Below are 16,950 nucleotides of genomic sequence, written 5' to 3'. Positions count from 1 at the left end.
AGGTTGAACTAGAGAGAAACAGATTATTCGTTGAGAAGATAGGGTAAAATAAGTACTTTAGAACAACTACTTAAGCAGGTTATTTCCCTAGGAGTATACTTTTTAGCTCAACCACCTGGAAAGCTTTTTCCCAAATACACAGGTCTTGATACCTTTCCTACAGTTTCTGACTCAAGGGATCTGGGGTTGGTCTTGAAGATCTGTGGATTTACAGAGAGTTTTCCTGGTGATTCCTCCGGGCATGTGAGGCTGAAAACCACTCCTTTGGAGATGAATGCTCTTATATATGCCACGTCAGTCTCCCTGGCTCTCTAGCTGCAATCAGCTTTTTGCCCTGGACTGGAGAACTTTAGATTACTTTTCAATTTCTTCTCCTACGTTCTTGGTGAAGAGGTTCAAATTCTATCAGGTTATGGCTGGTTTAATTAGATTCTCTGGCTCAAAACACCGTGATTCCAAATAAATAAGTAAAGAAAGAAGAAAAGAAATTTAAGTATGAATCATCACTGACTCTGCAAAACTGCAGCTACAGTGCCACCTGCTGTAAGTTATGAAACACTGGCGGGTGAATTACGTCCCCCAGAAAACCTACAATGTTCTCTGAGACCCGAAGAAACAACCTGAAACAACAAATGCAATGGGAACTCAGGATGACAGCAATAAAATATGACATGAGTGAGGAAAACCTATCTCAGATGAGAATACTAGACTTCACTCTGAAAAAGAAATGCTAAGGAGACTGGCATAAAGAAAGGATTCTCTTTGGGGAATTAAAACAATGAAATCTGACCACCTGCTACTCCATAATTCTGTCTTGCTAGCTGTTTGGTTTTACTAAGCCTCCACTTTTAATGAACATTACTGTCAGTGATTACTTACATTTTAAGTGGCTATGGCTTCTTCAAAACCTCCCTGCACAAGCATTAGTAAGAGGCAAATTAAAAGGGGTTTTTAGATCTAAAATTGAAACGTTAACCTGGGTAATGTGGCCTCTGACACAATAGCTGTTAAGAACAATCAGCTGGAAATGGACTGTGCAAAAGTACACAGACTCCTGTCTGGTTCGACTGATTGACAGCAGTACATAATTATGAAAGAGGTAGGAGCCGAGGTGTAGTTTGTATTCTGGAACTCAGTTTTCTTTTTCAAGAAAGAAACACCTAAGATGCAAACTTATGATGCCTCTTAACCTCACCTCAGCCGAAGGCAAGATCTGTTCATTGTTATTTGTAAAGACAGAAATACGTACAACAGAGCTGGCCAGAGGCAGTCTCGCCCATACAGACGGAAATTCCTGAAACTGAACAAAATCCTGGCTGTAGCTCCTCAGTCCCAAGCCCACAGATGAAAACATCAAGAAGCCAATTTCCTTGCCTAAAGTGAGGCAAGCTTCTCTACCTTCTTTATACATTTCCCTGTCATTGGGTAAAATCAACCAGATAAAGGCAGTGGTCTTCCTAACCCACCTCTTGTTCAAATAATGCGTGGATTCTTCTCCTAATAAATCCACTGACAAAAGTAACAAAAGTAGCGGAAACATCCTGAGAGCAAGATGCAAAATGTAGTCATATACAAATACTATTAGGGCAACTTGAACAGGGTCAGATACGACTCATGATGTGAGAGTGAGAGACCAGGATATTTTGGGGGTCATTACTGTGGTAGGAGAGGCGAATCCAAGTCACACGTTGTCCCCACCGTGTAACCCAGGCCACTGCATATCCCCATCTGAAACCCTCCCTACTTTCCACCAATCTTGAGCGGTTCACTGAGCATCACACCCTCTGGGAATGAACGACTGCAGGACAACTTTCTGACCTGAGGCTGGTGAATTTTGAGATTCAGACCCATTGGCGTGATTCTCCTGGAATATAAATGAATCTCCCCGGAGTCAGTGTAGGCACAAGTGCCTACCGTTAGGTGGCAAAGTGTCCCCCATTAGCGACTCTGGTGGAGGTTACTACTAGGGAGCGGTCAGTCTCCCGGCGCACAAGTCTTCTCCCTCCTTGACTTGTGGTCCTGCTTCCTGTACGAACTCTTCTTAACAGTTTCTTATGTGTTCTTCCAGAAAAATAGTATGTGTATTCTAGCATATCTATTATATACATTCTAGCATATGTGTGTATATCATCTTGTACAGTTAGGATCCTTTTGATCTTTTTTTTTCCCCCACTTAAGTATAATTTGTATGTCTTTCCACATCAGCATGTACAGATTTCTCTACTATTTTAAAAAGCTACATATTTTCCATTATATGGATTTACCATAATTTATTTAATCAAGACTCTATAGATGATAATTTATATTATTTTCAATTTGTTATAGCAGCTAATATCCTTGAATATAGCAAGGCATATTTGTGAATAAACAGGTCAATTACTAGCAATGGAACTGACAAGTCAAAGGGTAAGTACACTTAAAAATTCAATAGATATTATAAAATTTCTCTCCAATTGTTGTGTTATTTTAAATTCCCAACGGTGTTCATGAAGGTGCCAGTTTTTCAATCAATTCAATAACTCTGGGTATTAACAAACTTTAATATTTTGCAAACCTGATAGGTAAAGGTGGCAACTGATTGTTTTGATTTGCACTTTTTAAAGTATCAATATGATGGAGGCTGAGCATCTTTCCATATTTATAAGCTGATTCAACTTATTTTATAGTGAATTGTCTAGTCATATAATTTGCTTATTTTTCTATTGGCTTGTTAGTTCTTCTCTCAGTTGTGACAAAGACTTTGTAAATTAAAGAAACTGGCCCTTTGTTACAGTGTTCAGTATATTTTTGCTAGCTTGTCATCTGCATTTAAGCTTTTCCTTATAGTTATTCCTTTTTAAAGTAATTTTTTATGCTTACATGGATCCTAGGTTTTATGTCATGTTCAGAAAGACCTTTCCCCATTAAAAAATTGTTGTTATGGGGCTTCCCTGGTGGTGCAGTGGTTAAGAATCTGCCTGCCAATGGAGGGGACACGGGTTCGAGCCCTGGTTCCGGGAAGATCCCACATGCCGCGGAGCAACTAGGCCCGTGCACCACAACTACTTAGCCTGCGCTCTAGAGCCCATGTGCCACAACTATTGAAGCCCACGCGCCTAGAGCCCGTGCTCCGCAACAAGAGAGGCCACCGCAATGAGATGCCCATGCACCGCAATGAAGTGCAGCCCCGGCTCGCTGCAACTAAAGAAAGCCCACGGGCAGTAACGAAGACCCAATGCGGCGAGCAAGCAATAAATAAATAAATAAATACATCTATTAAAAAAAAATCGTTATTACTTCACAAGTCAAATCCTATCTTTCATTTTTCTGTTTTTTCACTGAAAGATTTATTTCATTTGGAATTTATTTTGATGTAAAGAACTTGGTTGGCATCCACTTTTAGCAGTTTCCTCCTAACAGCATGTTCATGGTACCAATACCATTTATTGAATTATTTTTCATTTCATAATGTCTAAGGCCACTTTTATCATACTTTTAATTTCCATGTGTATCTGAATCTCTTTCTAGACTGTATTCCATTGATCTATCACTCTCTAGTACAAAAACTGTCTTAATTACTAGTCTTTATAATATTAGTAGGTCTTTGTCACTACTCCTTTGAGATGTTTATTTTTTCTAGAGCAATTTTAGCATCATTATGTCCATCTCTTTTTATACCAGCCCCAACTGTGTAGGTATCTCAGTTTGGAGCTCACTGAAGGGATTCATCTCTTTCCAGCTAGAGGTTAAATATTTTGTCTAATTTTCCCCTTCCCAGTCTAGCATCTCATATATGGTAATTTCTGATTTGTCATATTAGAGATGCAGGTTATGGAAGAGTGATGAAGCAATATGAAATCTTTAACATCTGTTGATTTTAAAACCAAGACTAAAAGAGTAATTTAACCCAGATACTCAATATAAAAGATATTTTTGGACTTCAGTAATTTCAGTTCAAGTCATTAAGGTGAACAAATAACCTAAACCTTCTACAAGGAAATAATTTTACCTGCTGTCCTAGAATATATGAACAACAGGCTAAAGTGTTTACATTAATCCTTCCAGTTCTAAGGACTTTCCTCAGGACTCTACTACTTATCAGGCTGATACAGTAGATGTGCAAAATTGGCAGAAACAGTCCTTCATGTTCCACAAAAAATGAAAATCGTCAATTCTTTAAAAAGCCAAACAACTTTTTGCTGTGTACACTATTTTCTATTTTTCACTGTTAAAGAATAACTACACAGTTCCTTGGGTTGAAGAAGCAGGAGAATTTTTTTCATTCATAGGAGATCAAAGTGTATGAACTTACCGTTAGCATGTCATCACATTTCATGTCCGGTGTATCGCCATCTTCACTTTTATTGTAGAATTTTCGGAAAAAATTGAATGCCACGACAGTATACAGGTATACGACAACAGCTAATAAGCCAACGGTTAATACAAGCTGGAAAGCAATGTGACATTGAACATATATTAGAAATATAAGTCAGTGGATTTACTGACTAAAAGCTAATGGAATCCACACCTCATACCTTTCTTATCCCCCCAGTGGGGAAATCTATTTTCATAGTTTCTATATTTTATCAAGTTGCCAGTTTATTTTATGTAAAACTTGACTACTTAATTGGCTAATAAATGCATACTATAACTAGACTATGAATAAAACTGATTTAGTTTCATATCCAAATTGATATTAATACTATTAATAAGCAGCTTAATATGTTCATTTTTCTATCATCTAAATATTTGGTAGTAGATACTACAATAAATACATTCTCTCTTTTTATAAGTTCTATTCCCTTTAAATAATTTACATTCCTAACCAAAACGCTCTCATTTTTGTTATGAGAGTAAGAGGGGTTGTAAATCACGTTTTCTTTCAATCACATCCTAAAACTAAATAGGAAATGCTTCTAACATCTGGAAATGCACGACTGTTAATAATGTGTATCATAAAAATTAAAAAAATAAAACTAAGAAGTCTGGCTTTGTTAACATAAACCAATGATCAAAGGGAAAGACACTTTAATAGCTAATAACTAACACTATTTTGAAGGCTAATTTTCTCAACGTATAAATAAAAGTCGCAGTTTGAAAGGTCTTTTTTCAGCTCTATGTAATCTTTAATTCCAAACTATACTTTACATACATGTATATATATGCATATATATGTATATATAAACATATATTTTATAGAATATGTATATATATGAATATACATAGAATTTGTATATGAATATGTATATTTTAAAATATGACTTTAATACATTGCTGGTTCTATCACAGAAGTTCTAAACACACTAAAATGCATTATTTTTTATGTCTACTTCATCTGATTACAACATACCCCTGGTGTTCTTAACTGTGTCAGCATATATTGTCTTTTAAAAATCACTTCATAATTATCTGGAAAAAACATGTTGTCTTAATAGAGGGCTTAATTCACTTCTATAAATTAAGTATAAGGCCACTGTAAATTTCTGCGTGTTTCACCTATAAGGGCTATTTAAGCTCTATATGAAAATTTGATACCTCCGAAAGAGAAGGAATAAAGTTTAGAAATAAACGGAAGTTCAGAAATGGAGAGCAGTGCCAGACTTTGTGTGTGAAAATACTGCACAGATTTAGCATCTCCAGTTCTTCGAACATACTGGGAGCTCAAAACCAATTTACTAATTGACCAATGAATATGCATAGTACACTTTTGTCACCGGACTCATGACGTGCCATGCATATCATGCTCATATTCAGAAACTAGAGTGACATATATAAGAACGTTGTGCTGAAATTTAGAAAACTGAAGGTCATGATAATGGGAATTTAACCGTGGACACAGTTCAAGGTTTTGGGAAGGGCACTGATTTTAAAGTATGCTGGATTATAAAATTCTGGAAAAGAAGGACTCTGTTACTCTAAATAACTAACACAGAATGTGTTACCTCCCACTGGACACTTGATAAATAGAGAATGAATTGATAGGTTTATTAATAATGAAAGTTTTAACATTACAAATGGGTTGTATTAGAACATAAGCTGATTATCTGGAATTAAGCCAGCTTTTCTCCAAGTAAGCATGACCTTGTCAAGTGTGAAACATTATTATTCTTTTTTGCCCAATTTAAAAGTGGAGAAAAGAGCCCATGAATATCCAGTTTTAAAATACTATATTATATTAAGAATGTAGCATCTCAGGTTTTTTTTTTTTTTTTTTTTTTTTTTTTTTTTGGTGTGCGGGCCTCCCTCTGTCGTGGCCTCTCCCATTGCGGAGCACAGGATCTGGACGCGCAGGCTCAGCGGCCATGGCTCACGGGCTCAGCCACTCCGGCCTCTCCCGTTGCGGGGCACAGGCTCCGGAGGCGCAGGCTCAGCGGCCATGGCTCACGGGCCCAGCCGCTCCGCGGCATGTGGGATCCTCCCAGACCGGGGCGCGAACCCGGTTCCCCTGCATCGGCAGGCGGACGCGCAAGCACTGCGCCACCAGGGAAGCCCGCATCTCAGGTTTTATTACTAATATAGCTAGTGTGTTAGGATGTTGCAACATATTTTGGTTTACCCACAGTATCAGATACAGCAAATATCATATTAGGAACAAAATAATAACTATCTTCCTGAGGGTTTAATGTGCTGGAGCCTGTGCTAAGACCTCCACATTTCTGTTTTTATTTAATTTTCACAAAACCCCTATAAGGTAGGTACTTTTATTGTACTCATTTTACAAAATGAGGGAGTTGAGATTTAAAAGAGAGCGCTAAATAATTTATCCAAGGTCACACAGCTCATCCATCAAGCCAAGACTTGAATGTAGGTCTAGGGGGCTCTCAAACTACAAATCTGCATGGTTTATAGGAGAAAAAGTACAGATCCTCTATTCACAAAAGTCTTTAAAACTGTACACTGTCATTTGAGGTTTGGTGTTAACTTCTGTTAGAATATTTGTTGCTTTTTCCGTTTTTGCAGAGGGAGGAAAACATAAACTTTTACCTGTTTGCCATTGTGTGTTACTGATGACAAGATGGTTCTTAACGTCTTGAATCCCATAGCAATGTCAAGAAGATGAGCGGCAAAAAAGAAGTTGTTATAGTGTCCGAGAACGGACATGGCCATATACCAGGCAAGGTAGAGGAAGGACTATTAAGACAAAATGAGAGAAAATAATCTCAGAAAATAGAATACATACTATTGTCAAAAACTACTCTGCTCTCATTCTGTGATAACCACTCCACTGACTTTATCTTCTTAGACTAAAGATTTATATAACTCCAATCAGTTATATCAGTTTGTTTGTGTATTTTATTTTGATTTAGCTGTTCTGCAAGGTTCAATGCCATTCTCTCCTTTATATCAGAGTGGCTCTTTTTATTTATCCTCCCACAGAGAAAAATGTATTGACTTACTACTCAACAGCAACTTACTAATGTCAACCCTTGATAGTGTGGGCCAGATAATCCTTGGTTGTGGATGCCATCCTGTGCATAGTAGGATGGTTAGCTAGCAGCATCCCTGGTCTCTACTCGCTAGATGCCGGTAGTAGCACTCCCCCTCTCCAGTCATGACAACCAAGAATGTCTCCAGATGTTGCCACATGTGGCTGAGTTGGGGTGGCCTCCTTTTTATTCAGGGGAGTTGCTTCTATTGTTAGGTGAGAAGTTAGCTGCAAGACACCTTACTAACAGTTGACAGTCCTAAAAGATACTTCAAGACTTGATTTTGAGCTCTTCAGAGGGTTCTCTAAGATACCCAGAGTTCTGGGCCCACAGCTGGGTGAGGCAGGAGTATTGCGGGGAGGGCTGTCACAGGTCTTTAGGAGAATGGAACTAAGGTTCACTATAAAAGTGCTAAAATTAGAGTGAGATTTTGAGACTAAATGAGATGTCCAACGAAGAAAGCATGGCAGCAAGAACAGCAGAAGACCTTAGGGGAGGTTTTTACGATCCTTTCTGTAGGGGGTGTGAGAAGACGGTAAAAGAATTAAGAAGCAGTAATGAGGGGATGGGCTGAGATCTAACAGCAAAAACTGTAGTCCATCTATTCAGCCATGTTTCATGATTCTCTCTAGCAACTTCCCATAGCCAGCAAATGGTAGCACAAAAACACTGACAGTACAGTTATTTAAACTGGAATTTCTAAGAATCAAAAATGTCATGCTATTGAGCCAACGAGGTAGTATAATGTGATTCTCTGCCTTGACAGCTGGTGGCTTTTAGTCATGGGTGATTTTTTTTCATAATATTTGGATATATACGTGGGTCCTATGCTTAACTCAGAGGCTCTTATGCTCTTTGATAAAAGAAGGATCCATCAAGAAAAAGAGCACAGTAATTTAATGTACTTTATTTGGAAGAAACAAATGGATTGCAATTAATGTTAAAAAAAAAACTTTAAAAACTTTATTTGGAACTTTCTGACATCTATAAAAATTTTGAAGAATGCGACTGCTCAACTAAAATCTGAATGAAAATACACACGAATTTGCATCTCCATTTCATTTTCTCGTGTAAATATATTTTTATTTTAATCTTTCAGCTACTGAAAGAAATGGAATGATATATGGGCTGATTAATCATATATTTCTCTGGGTCTTTCTCAGATGTGGTCAGTAATAAACGAACTGATATTTAAGTAGCTTTCTTAAATAGCCATCTTTCCAGCCACTGAAGCCCAACGAACTCATCTAATCAGAGTGCGTTTTACTTTGTGGTAATGAAGTTGGCTTACATTGTCAGTGAAAACGACTCCTAGTTTCCACATCTGATACTTCACATCAATAGAGTTCAGCCTGGAAAGACAAAAAAAAAAAGAATTTGTAGATATGTACATGAAGCAGAGACTCACAGGCTTGCAAAAGCCTGCTGTCATTCACTCTCCATGGGGCAGGGCTGGCAACCATCTCAGGAGATTAGTTCTAATTCGGGAGCCCAGGGAAGAGCTGAGAGCTCTGTTGGAAAATGTACTCCAGACTTTTGTGATCTTTTTTTTTTTTTAAGAGGAATCTTGGAAAACAAAACAAAGCTTCACTATGTCTCTATTACTTAAAAATAGTCTTTTCTTTTTCTACATTAAATATAAACACTTTATATGTGACAATTATTCCTGGAAACTACTAAATTAACTAACATAGGTATATCGAAAGTTTCCTCCCGAACTTTCATTATATATTCATAATTGCATCCCAACAGAATAATTTTTAGTTCAACTAATAAAAACTTGCATAAATGTCCACACTTGTTTTACAACTGTACTGATTTTGCCAGTGAAAGGGCTTAATCATTTTGTTTTTGTTTCCTATCGTTTTCAGAAATGCCCCTTCTCTATTTCCTTCTCTATCCAAGAAGGAATTTAAGCCTTCCCCTTGGTTCCCACAGCGCTTTGTAGACACCTGCCTTTATAATCGTTTCCCATGTTGTTTTGCAGGAGTAGGTGTGTACGTATGTATGTGTATTGATGCCTTCCCCACGAGTCTGTGAAATCCCCAGCACCAAGCACGTTATAGCATACATTTAATGTCTCTCAATAATGTTGAATGAGTGAATCTTAACATAAATATTCATGATCTTTGCAGATTAAAATATACATGTATTAAAATATACTTTTTTTTTTTTTTTTTTTTTTTTGCGTTACGTGGGCCTCTCACTGCTGTGGCCTCTCCCGTTGCGGAGCACAGGCTCCGGACGCGCCGGCTCAGCGGCCATGGCTCACGGGCCCAGCCGCTCCGCAGCATGTGGGATCTTCCCAGACCGGGGCACGAACCCGCGTCCCCTGCATCGGCAGGCGGACTCTCAACCACTGCGCCACCAGGGAAGCCCTAAAATATACTTTTTAATTTTCACTTTTTTCCAGAACTTGTCACTGGTTTATGGGGCTAGAAATTATAATTTTGTTAGCCTTTGCAACATTCCAGGGAATTGATATGATAATAATATAATTTTAGTGTTATGTTCAAAAAGGCTTCTCTAGACTTACTGTTTTAGTCTTTAACTACTTCTTTAATCATTTCTTTTAATTAGGCCAATCTTAAATTACAAGTGCAATGATAAATAGTTGATAATCTAAGCTGACTTCTTAGGAGACTTTTCCCCTTAGAGTTAAGGTTTAATTTTTTTAAGGAAATAAAGCAGTCTTTGAGTTATAATTAATTTTATTATTAAATAATATTTTTTAAAATTTCATGAATATTTACAATGGGTTTCAATATAAGAATTTCTTTAAAAAAGAAAGAGATGAAAAAAAAATAAACCCATTGGATAATTCGCATGAGAGCATGATTATTTCCCATGAAAGCAATCCAAAACAAACTAAGGGTTTATATCAGGATGTCTGAACTTCCCATGGTCGTTTCTAACTTTATTTAAAAGTTTGTTCTTATGATTAGTTGTTTTCCATCCCTGTCATGCATTAGGGTAGCAAGTTTCCTACCAACAGCATTAAGAGTATTTTGTAGTATACGATACTCTTTTCTCACCAGTAGTGGCAGTGATGCTGTTTGGGCGGAGCTGACTCCACCCCCAGGGATGGAGCACAGGTGATCTAGGCCAATCAGGGCATGGCATTAACCTGGCCACAGGGCTTGGTTCAGGGGTAAACTAGAAGCCAGAAGCTGAGGAGTTTTGCTAGACGGTTTTGAGATTATAAGCTCTCCTCTCACTCCATAAAGACACACATGAAGAAGCATGCAGCCTTTCTGGCTGCTGGCAGCCATTCTATCCCCAGCAGGTGAGCTGGCCACTTGTTTAAATGTGCACATCCCAAGCCCTATGTATCTGATTGATAAATAAATACATGCACACATAGATACATGAATCATCCTTGTATGCATACGTTTACATTAAGATACTATTCATATAGAAAACAGATAATCTTTTAAAACTCCATCCTTCTAAACACTTTAATAAAGGAACACTACATGTAAATTTTTTCCTAGTAATGTGTGTTATTTACTAGATCTTTATTCTTCTAATTTTATTATCCATATTTAAAGGTATTAATAAAAGCCACATTAATTTCTTGGTACTTTGCTAGGGGTCAAACCTGCAAACATTTACTATGTAAAACAGTGGAAAATTGCACTAATTTAAAACTGTTTGTTCACAGGAAAAAAACAGTCTAAACTTTCCTTCTATTTTTTCAGACATTTTCTAGAGTCACAAATATGACCATGGAAAATGCATAATTTAGAAAAACTATTGAATTCTACATTGGTTATCAGGGATCTGAAAATGCTAGTAAGAAACTCAGCAGCCCCCCTCTCACCATAGTCCTTATATGATATTCTAACATAAGGGCCTTAATGTCTAAGGGCTGCCAACTGTGTTTCATCTTACGTACAGTGACCACATTTCTTTAAGAACCACATTTGTTTTCTTAAAGTACCCAGGTAATATTTTAAATTTAAATTCATAACTTGCTATATATTTGCTTATCTAACTACTTTTGAACTGGGTTCACATTATTTTTAAAGACCCAACTAGCTCTAACAAGGTTTCAGAGAGATAAAAAGTATATGACCAAAGAGATCAGCCAAAGTGGTTTTTTTTAATGCTAACTAAAATAGTTATCTAAGACAAACTAACATTGCTCTACAGAACCTTAAATATTTATGTTTTCAGAGAAATCATCACATACCTAATTGACTGATACCTTAAATACACAGATAAGGGAAGGTAACGATTACGTTTTTTTCTAAAATCGTTAAGTGGCTACAATAAGAAATTACATTTTAAAAAGCATGTAGGCTTTACAACTGTAATTCTAGAATTATAGTTGATTAAATTTGCAAGACAGATACAGATGTATATATATATACATATATATGTATGTATACTAACACTATACGTGCATGTGAAATTCAAACTCAGGTGAATTCAGTTCAACTGGTTTACATCCTTCTAATTATATCATATTATTTCATGCAAGCACTGTATAAGAGTGCCTCATTTTAAAATAAACTTTCCAAGTAATAGTATGACAGCACAGTACTTCAGCATACCAAGTCTTCGCTATTTAAATAAAACACAATTGTAATAAAAGAATATGAACTTTGAACATTTCTAATAAAAGGTCTACATAGCTCCCTTTTCCAAAATAAGAAAACTAACTTCTTTTCAAACAGGAAGTATTAACAAGTCAAATATTATGCTTTTGCATCTTTGACTTCAACTTAAGTGGCATTTAGGGATAAAAAGGCAAATCGATAAAATAAATCTTTTTTTCTTGCTTTATGTATAAATAATGAAAAAGTCACCTTCAAAAATTAATAGATTAAATCTACTGATTCCATAGTGCAAAAATACCCAGAAGCACAAAAGCAGACTTTACATATTCTCTGTTTCTCTCATCTCTACTCCTCTGACACTGAAGGAAAGGAAATCAATGCACTAGCAAGTTCAGAAGTGTATTACTTTTTCCTCCTTTCCACCTAGACCTCGGATAGAGCAGAATTAACACTCACACGGCCGACAGGGAGCTGTCTTTCTTTGGCTTCTTCTTTTCCCGGGCATCGCTGAAGTCCAGGGCAGCTTTGTCCATGCCAAGTAACTCGCTGATTCTGTCTCGGCCATAGAACTCTCCATATTTATCCATAACCTGCGGCAAGAAAAAAAGCATTTTACTGGCCTCCACCATTACGTAATCTCATCATTATATACACATACAAACATCTAATTATTTTTATACATAGTATATATCTGTCTTACTTTCAAGTTCACTTAAACATCTAACTTAACGGCTCATGTTCTGTGATCACACTGCTTAAGGTCTTAGTGAACTTATAGCGTTTTAAATAATGCCTAGCTGAAGAACAAGATTTCTTATGCAAGAGAGAAAGGTAGGCAAAAAGAGGATGGGCTCAAGTAAATGGGTAAAGAGGTGGGAGAAAATGGAATAAAGTAGGGCTTCCCTGGTGGCGCAGTGGTTGCGCGTCCGCCTGCCGATGCAGGGGAACCGGGTTCGCGCCCCGGTCTGGGAGGATCCCACATGCCGCGGAGCGGCTGGGCCCGTGAGCCATGGCTGCTGAGCCTGCGCGTCCAGAGCCTGTGCTCCGCAACGGGAGAGGCCACAACAGAGGGAGGCCCGCATACCACAAAAATGGAATAAAGTAACTGCTACCAAATTCATACTCTGTGCCAGGAATTATGCTATGACGTCTAACTTGCTTTTCCCTCATGGGACTGTTACAATAACTAAGTTTCCTGTTGTTAGCATCCTACTCTGCAGATAAAGAAATTGATCTTGGAGAATGTAACATGCCCAGTCTCAGCTTCTCAAGAGATGGGGTGAGGAAGCATCCAGGCAAGGCTGACTCCCAGCAAAGATCTTCTGCGTAGAGCACGGTATGCCACTGGGCTGCCCACGGCATGCTGGTATCCCCTCTGTGGTCGCCATGGCAAACGTTCAACTCCCCCCATAGTATCCTGACTCCAGCCATTCTTCGATAACACCTGAACCTGGAGCCTTGTCACCATCCACAGGTGTTCAGCTTAATTCTTACCTAGAATGGATTCCTTGTCCATAATTAGAATCACTTCTTTGCAACCCCCCTTGGCTTCCTTGCCCCTCTCTCTTCTGTCACATTTGTCTGGGTTTTGCCCAGATGTTGGGTTTTTAGGTCAGGGCTTAGACGTGGGCTAACAGATCACCTGTGAGCTCAGTACCTCCGTCTCTGATATAGCGACTCTTGGCCTACAGTTTATATACCATGAGGATCTCGCACATCATTGAAAATGGAGGCAACAGGAAAAGTAATGAAAGAAATGCAGGAGAAGAGAGAACTGGCAGCAAGAGAGGAAAAAGAAAGCAAGGAACAGGAATATGGGAGAAACAAGGGAACTGTGGACCAGCTAAGGAGGAGTGGGGGAGGTTAAAGTAGAAGATTAGAGTGGATGAAGGAAAAATACATAAATAGAAAGAAAGAAAGGATTAGCAGAAATAAAAACGAGCTTTTTCTGAATGTATACAATCAGGTAAATTAAAAGAAAACATAAAAGAGAAACGGTAGTTAAAAAGCCTATGAACGTACACTACTTAGGTTCATTAAAACAATTTGTTTTCCATTATTCTCACAGCACTGAAAATGGGCTGGGGTGATCTGAGTGGGAGTGCTTTAGGGGTTGCATTCTCGCCCAGAACAAACTGGACCTCAGAGCAGGAACGCTATGGATTGTCTCAGCTGCAATTACAATCTGTTTGTCTATTTGACTCTAGAGATATCGTGTCCTTCAGAGAAATTCTTGCTTTAATAATTTAGAAGCTGCTTCTTTATACTGTTAAATAATTAATAAGAATAAAATATTCAAATTATCTATTTTACATTACTTAAAAATTATTCTTTCAGAGCTCTGGCCTAATTTGGATGCACTCATCTGCATTCGTGCAGTGCTACTACTCTGTGGTCACAAGGGGACAAAAACTTGCACCAAAATGAAAATCAACAAACACACTGCTTCTTCCAACTAGGAAGTCTTGGGGTTTTTTTTGTTTTGTTTTGTTTCTGTTTTAATTTTTAATGTGCTTCATTTAAAATAATGTACTTGATTTAAATTCTTGGCAAACTCTCTATCTCCCCTCAGATTGGTAACAAAAAATTTGCAGTTGCTAATCACCAGCCACCCTATGAGTAGTTCTCAACTGGTAGAATCAAAGGGAAAAAGACCACTTCATTCGGCAGATATTTGTGGCCATTCACCCTAGACCGTATACACTGGAGCTACAACTCATTATGGTATGTGGCATGAAGTGATTCAGTTTGGCAATTGGAGGGTTCAAGGAATAAAAAGGAGCTATAAAATAATGCTTACTGTATTTTACAATGTACAAGTACTGGTACATGCATTATTATTATTATCATTTTTAAGTGACCTACATTAAATCCTGGGTGGTAGGAAGAGCAGAGATAATCCTTGTCTCTCGAAACCAGAGGCGACATAGGTGCCAGAGTCCATAGCTGAACTCCTATTTGTGTTCTTTCTATCACGCTCTGATGCAGTGTGCATCAGAAGAATAAAACTTTATCAAAATAAAAAGGTCTTTGAAGTTTATATAAAAGTAAATAAAATTCAGTCCTTTGTTGTTATACAACAACTTTACTTTTTTATTGTAAGGGAGGATCCCAGCCCTGGTGACTTAGCTGTCTTATCAGAAAAAGAGCCTTCAGCCAATTTCGGTTACCCGAACAATCTCAGAGAAAATTCTTACCAATTCTTGTTAAGGTACAGACTGAGCACTGTTTAGTCACCTGAGTCAGGTGACAGGTGGGTGAGCAATGCTTATTTATTTTTTAGCTGCAGAGTATGGATCTCTTATGAAATTTTTGAAATTCATATTGAATCCTATTTCCATTTTGAAATGACATTAACAGACAAAGCACGCCTCAGTATCTCAGCCTGCATATGAGCCACAGCACATTCAAATCTGAATTGCACTCTAGGAAAAAAATAGAAAATGTAAGCCCTCTAGGTAGTATTACCTTTCTTTTAACAAATTTGTCCCAGTAGTTGTTGGGAAATGACCTAAGAGATATAAAAGCATAGAAATAAAATAGTATCATTAAAAGAATAATAATAACAATATATTTTTTGGAATAAACAAAATACTTAAAATAATATGTAAACATATATTCTTCCATTCACAAAAATTACAATGAATTTTCCCCATCTTATCCCATAATTTTTCTATCATAAGTATATTAAATATTATTTTAAATGTTAATATATACCTGTAAATCACAAAAGAGACTACGGGCTAATATTGTAATGGAGACGAATATGAGCATATTTATTAGTAAGCAGTCTTGTTATATTTTTTCCTTTATGTATAATGTGTTAATGTATACATTTCTTTGTCAATTGTCTTTAAAAATTAAAGTATCTAAAACTGTCATTGTTTTTCCTAGGAAGTAAAAAAAAATCTCATTCCGACTAGATATCCTTAAGGAAACTGAGCATAATACCATCACATGACTCCAGCATCTTAACTAATATAGAGTTCACCTAAGGGGACAGACATGATTTGATTTAGAGTTGCTAAACAAAATATTGAGCACAGTAAACATTTATAACACACAAACAAATCACCCCCATTTGGAAACGCAGAACTTATTAGAAATCATAACTTTTTAAGAATAAGCAAAACTAATCACAATAAAAAGAAGCTACTTCACTCTTGAGTAGTACAAACTACAGAAAAATACTGTATCACTAATACCTCTAATAGTGTAAAATTAGACTTTTGTGATGGATTTTTATCTGCAGCAGCAGCTAGTAGTTTGGATCTAGACCTCACAAGGCAAAATACTTAGTATAAAGAAAAGTATTTGTTTTTCTGCCTTATATTTTACATGTCATAATGTTTAGCTACTTATATGCTTTGCCTCTGGATGATACCAACTGAAAATTTCCAACTTAGATTAAAAGTGTGAAATTCAATATTTTTGCCTTTCATGCTACAACTCCTTCCTTAATGAATAATTTTGGCTTCCTCTATGCTTTTAGATGAGACAACCCCACACTGCAGGTTATGTACCTCCAGCTACACACTTCCCTGAACACTGAGTAATGGATGTTATGTTCCATCAGTGCTGTGGAAATGGACTCAAAGCCATTTTTGATGGAGGAATTCAGAACACAGAGGGCAAAAATTGATGGCATCCATTAAGAGACTGATGGAGCTCAGTCTTTTGATTTTCTTGGCTGAATATATAACTGTTATTCACCTCTGCTAAACTTTTGATAAATCTGCAAGAACTCTGGCAAAGTATTTTATGTCTTGAAATTTTTGAGCCCAGAAATGTCTCATCTCATTCTTTACTCACTGTGTGTTGATTACGAGTCTATCCCACTGGCCTTTAATATCATCTTCTGAAGGCTGTTCTGTAATATAAAGCCCATCAAATTCCAATTTTCGAGCTACTTCCTTTTCTCGCTTAAAAATAACCAGTGGGACCTACATTTGAAAAATAAACATGTTAAAATTAGTTTA

General features: G+C 37.1%; 1 protein-coding gene across 1 annotated transcript in view; it reads right to left on the bottom strand.

The window, feature by feature from the left end:
• RYR2 (ryanodine receptor 2) overlaps positions 1-16,950 on the bottom strand; it is a 564,826-nt gene that overhangs the window by 22,690 nt on the left and 525,186 nt on the right. Inside the window, exons 95-100 of the mRNA XM_055081210.1 lie at positions 16,784-16,914; positions 15,440-15,482; positions 12,428-12,561; positions 8,698-8,758; positions 6,964-7,110; positions 4,292-4,426 (exon numbers count right to left, since the gene is read on the bottom strand). Of these exons, the coding sequence (XP_054937185.1) occupies positions 4,292-4,426; positions 6,964-7,110; positions 8,698-8,758; positions 12,428-12,561; positions 15,440-15,482; positions 16,784-16,914 (651 nt within the window). The remainder of the gene's footprint in view (positions 1-4,291; positions 4,427-6,963; positions 7,111-8,697; positions 8,759-12,427; positions 12,562-15,439; positions 15,483-16,783; positions 16,915-16,950) is intronic.

Source organism: Physeter macrocephalus, chromosome 20 (assembly GCF_002837175.3).
Source record: "Physeter macrocephalus isolate SW-GA chromosome 20, ASM283717v5, whole genome shotgun sequence".
NCBI lineage: Eukaryota > Metazoa > Chordata > Mammalia > Artiodactyla > Physeteridae > Physeter > Physeter macrocephalus.
Note: the sequence above shows the minus strand (reverse complement) of the source record. Positions and strands in the feature narration are given on the sequence as shown.